This window comes from Brassica napus, chromosome C5, assembly GCF_020379485.1.
Source record: "Brassica napus cultivar Da-Ae chromosome C5, Da-Ae, whole genome shotgun sequence".
Classification (NCBI taxonomy): Eukaryota; Viridiplantae; Streptophyta; class Magnoliopsida; order Brassicales; family Brassicaceae; genus Brassica; species Brassica napus.
Genome location: NC_063448.1, coordinates 34903057 through 34907793, shown reverse-complemented (window position 1 = coordinate 34907793; position 4737 = coordinate 34903057). Strand labels below are relative to the sequence as shown.

Genomic DNA, 4737 nt, shown 5'->3' with positions numbered 1-4737 from the left:
TATATAAATTATTTACAAATCTAATTAAAAATTAGTTAAACTATCTAAATTAACTAAAAAGTATTAAAAATAACAAATAAAAGAAACTACAAAAATATTTTGAATACTCTAAAATATCTAAATCACCTTAATATATATAAAAACATTAACATATTTAACTAATTTCGGATATCTTCGGATCCTAATTCGGATTTCGTTTCGGTTCGGGTTATAACCAAAGTCCAAAGTAGTAAGCTCATAAGTCCCATTCGAATATTTTTGTAAAACCGTTCGGATTCGGTTCCGGTTTTTCCGGTTTGGGTTAAGGTCGATATTTCGAGTTGAGTTAAAAATGCCCAGGTATACTCGAGGATTAATATACAGGGGATATCATTTAGACTTTTATATTAACTCAATTGAAACCAAGCGTCTCCATCTCTGAAATAAATAAACATGCTGAATGTTTCCAAACTCCAACAAGTATCCATAAAACATGAATTTAAACTAGTACATTGATACTTCTAAACATGTACAAAAAAAAAAACAAAATCCCGCCAACATACTCTCAACCAGTTTGACCTAAATAAAAAAAAGAAAGGAAACAAATCACCGTTTGGTTACAAAGAGGAAGAAGGTTTTATAAGAGGCTGAGATGTTTTCCCCCACTCCTCGGGACTACACTTAACCTCCGTCAATAAAGCCACAACTTCCTTCATCGTGGGTCTCTCCACAGGCGAAGAGTTCACACAGAACATCGCAACCCCCAATGTCTGAAGCATTTCCTGAACTATCTGATCCGGTAACCCTTGCAGCTTAACGTCAAGTACAGATAACGCCGGTTCGAAGCTTCCCATTTTCTGCTTCACCCATTCTACTATGTGAAGCCCATCGGCAATCTGTGGCTCCACTGCGCTCCGTCCAAGAAGAATCTCAAGCAAAACGACGCCGTAACTATACACGTCACTCTTCTCTGTTATGTTCATCGTGTATCCATATTCTGCATAATAATATAACACAAGTTCTTAACAAAACCCCCATATCTTTTGTAAATAGAGAGAGAAACCCCTTATACCTGGAGCGATGTAGCCGTAGGAGCCAGCGACCTGAGACATGGCGGTGTGATAATTCGGCGAATTCATCACCTTGGCGAGTCCGAAATCAGCGAGAATGGCTTCGTACTTGGAATTAAGAAGGATGTTATTGCACTTGACGTCTCTGTGTAGAATGGCGGGAAGGCAATCGTGGTGAAGATAAGCTAGACCCTGAGCGGTTCCAATGGCGATCTTGTAACGCGTTTCCCAGTCCAAGCTTCTGTTCCCTTGAAGCAGCTGCTGGAGATTCCCGTTGGGGAAGTAGTTGTACAGAAGCAGCTTCACTGATTTGTTCGAACAGTAACCTAACAGCTTCACGATGTTCCTGTGTCTGATGCTCCCCAGAATCTGTATCTCCGAATCGATCTTTGTAGTGGGTTCGTCGTCGTTGTCTTTAGTTCGCCAGAGCTTCTTCACCGCTATCATCTCTCCGTCGGGCATCGCCGCTCTGTAAACGACTCCCGAACAGCCTTTTCCGATCACGTTCTCGTCCGTTAAGGAGCTCACGATGTTGTTGACGCTGATACCGAGTTTCTGAAACGGGATGAATGTCCATGGATATGAGAAGTCGTCTGCTGTTGATGTCGTCGTTGTTGTTTGTTTCTGAGTTTTGTAGCGGTGGTTGTTGCGTAAGACGAGAAGCCACGCTGCGAGAAGGGCGATGGTGATTGAAGCGAGGATTACAGCGACTAAAGCTACCATCTTTGGGGATTTTCTTTGTCCATTGTGTGATGAGCAAGTGACGCCGTCCATTGTATGGCAGAGATTGGTGTTTTGGAGGTAAGAACTTGCTGAGATTGTTTTGAACAAGGGTGTAGCTGGGATTGGACCTGAGAAGTTGTTGAAGGAGATGTTGAGGGAAGCTAGGCTCGTGAGGGAGCCGAGTACTTTGATATCACCGTGAAGCATATTGTGTGAGAGGTCGAGGGATTGCAACTGTGTGAGGCCTGAGAAAGTTTGAGGGATGTCTCCACACAAGGCATTGTAGCTCAAGTCGAGGTTTATAGTCAAGGTCGTGACTTGGCCGAGCTCTTGTGGTATTTCACCGGATAAGCTGTTGAAGCTCAGATCAAGCAGTGTAAGCTTCTGTAGATTCTTGATGGATTTAGGGATTTGACCAGTGAGGAGATTGTTGTTCAGGATCAGCTTGTTTAGGTAACTGAAGTTGCCGAAACTCAGTGGTATGTTTCCGGTGAAGCTGTTTCTGCTCAGGTCAAGCTGCTCTAGATTCACAAGGTTTCCTAGCTGGCCAGGGATATCTCCGGTGATGTAGTTGTTGTGCACATCTAAGAGCTCAAGGACAGTGATGTTGGAGATCTCGTAAGGAAGCCCACCAGAGAAATGGTTCATGTAGAGATCAAGAAACACCAGGTTCTGTAACTCGCCTATCTCTTTAGGGACCTGGCCTGAGAGTTGGTTCTCTCCCAGTCTTAGCCTCACAAGCGACTGGCATTTTGCTACGCTCTTTGGTAGTCCACCGGACAAGGAGTTTCCTAGAAGGAGAAGCTTGCTGAGCCTCTTTAAACTGAAGAGCTCTTCTGGTATTCTTCCCGTTAGCTTGTTCCTAGAGAGGTCGAGGGCGACTAGGTCCGTACAGTTTCCAAAAGAAGACGGGATTGTTCCCGAAACTGAGTTCTCCCACAAGAAAAAGCTCTGAAGAGACTTGAGGTTTCCGATTTGGGAGGGTATAGAGCCTGATAACTTGTTCTTGTCCAGCTGAAGAGCAATGAGGCTAGAGCAGTTGCTTATTTCCCAAGGAATATGACCAGTGAACATATTATCAGACAACTGAAGCTGCTCCAACCAAACAAGCTTCCCCAAATCTCCAGGAATCTCACCGGACAGATCGTTGGCGGAAACATCAAACACCACGAGGGAAGAACAGTTGGAAATTTCAGGTGGGATAGCCCCAGATAAAGAATTACCCCATAGAAGCAAGCTAGTGATCTTCTGGAGCTTACCTAGTTCCTTTGGGATGGATCCAGTGAGCTTGTTCATGTGCAAATACAAGTTCCTGAGCTCTGAGCACAAACCCAGTTGAGGTGGGATAGTACCAGAGACGTCAGTGTCATACAGAGCCAGAGTTTGCAAATTTACCAAGTTCCCAAATGTGGAAGGGATTGAACCTGACAAACCACTGGCTGCAAACCCTAGAGTTGTCAAATTTTTCAGGAGCCCTATCTGGGCAGGGATAGGGCCTCCAAGATTAGGGTTACCACCAAGCCTGAACTCCTGAAGAGAGACCAGAGAACCCAAGCTTGAAGGAATCGAACCATTTAATAGATTATCCTGAAGACAAAGAACTTGCAAAGAAAATAGATTTGAAATCTGTGAAGGTATTGAGCCAGAGAGCTTGTTGGCATTCAAGATAAGGAACTGGAGAGAAGAGAGGCGGCCAAGCTCTGATGGGATTGGACCAGAGAGAGCGTTTGAAGAAAGGTCAAGAAGCCTGAGGTGGGTGAGTTTTCCAAAAGAAGGAGGGATTAGGCCAGAGAGGTTTGTGGAGGAGAGGTTTAGGAACTGAAGAGAGGAGAGAGAAGAGAGGTCTGGGATTGAAGACAGGTTAAGGAAAGTGTCGGGGATGGAGACAGAGATAACTCTGTTGTCTGCAGAGCATGTAATGCCATACCATGAACATGGTGTTTTGTCTTGTGGGTCCCATGAAGAGAAGAGTGATGAAGAAGAGGATAATGATTGTCTCTTCAAAGAGAGAAGAGCTTGGCCGTCTGATGAAAGAGAAAGAGTGGGTTGGGCCATGGAGACCCATGAACCAAAAAGGAACAAGATCAAGAAGAGAAGGTTCAACTGTTTGATGCAACAATCGAAAGATGGCCGTTTTATGATGTAAAAATGGTTGAAAGGAAATAAACGGGTGAAATGGTTTGGTTCTTTCTCCATTGAATCTCTGGTAATGGAATAATTAGAGAGTCAATTGGTTGGTTGTGGTGCAATGGAGGATGAGGAAGAAAAGCAAAGCTGTCTCTATCTTTTTTGTTGAACCGTGAGGAGACAAGAAGCATGTGTAAAGGCTTTGCTTTCTGATTGCTTAGGATTTACACTAGACCACTGCAGAACAAGAACACCAAGAGCAATAACCGTGGAGCTAAGAGTGAGGTCTTGACACTCTCTCCCATGGAGAAACTTCTCTGGCCAGGGGAAAGAAGATTAAAACTTTACCGGCAACGGTGGTGGTAAGTTAGGCAGCAGAGGAGCTAGAGGTTGATGAAGGCAACGTTGGACTTTGAGTCCCACTTTTGTTCTCTCTGTCTCTTTCTTCTCGTTTGCTGTTGTCTTGGGAAGACTAGTAATAAGATTAAATACTCAAAGCTTTACTTTATTATAAGTTTTTAAATTATAATAATGAAGTGATTAGGGCGCCACCGGATTCTCTTCCGTTTTTTCGTGGGTGTGTGTGCAATCTGTATATACATCTTGCATCAGTATATTATTTCTGAAAAATTTCAAACTTTTAACATCACTCTATATTTCTATAATAAACAAATTTGTTTTTCTCTGGTGATTTTTCAAAACCCAAGGTATATAAATAAGTCTTTCTTTCAAATATCAAGGTTAATTATTGTGCTTTGCTTTTTATAAAGTTATTATTCACGGACCAATGATTTTTTCTTGTAGAATTGCAACTGTGTAATTTGCTTTTGTCATAGAA

The 4737-nt window shown here is 42.9% G+C and overlaps 1 protein-coding gene across 1 annotated transcript; it reads right to left on the bottom strand.

Moving 5' to 3' along the window:
• Positions 1-395: 395 nt before the first annotated feature.
• Positions 396-4345, bottom strand: LOC106361946 (LRR receptor-like serine/threonine-protein kinase RGI5). The gene is made up of 2 exons (XM_013801757.3): positions 1052-4345; positions 396-976 (listed from the first exon to the last, which is right to left on the bottom strand). Exons 1-2 carry the CDS (start codon positions 3966-3968, stop codon positions 597-599), a joined length of 3297 nt encoding a protein of 1098 aa, XP_013657211.1. The 5' UTR covers positions 3969-4345; the 3' UTR covers positions 396-596.
• Positions 4346-4737: the final 392 nt, after the last annotated feature.

Excerpts from the sequence above, each read along its gene's own strand:
- LOC106361946 (XM_013801757.3), bottom strand. The coding sequence starts at position 3,968 with ATGGAGAAAGAACCAAACCATTTCACCCGTTTATTTCCTTTCAACCAT. Across the intron at positions 977-1,051 it reads CTACGGCTACATCGCTCCAG|AATATGGATACACGATGAAC; the intron begins GTATAAGGGGTT and ends ATTATTATGCAG.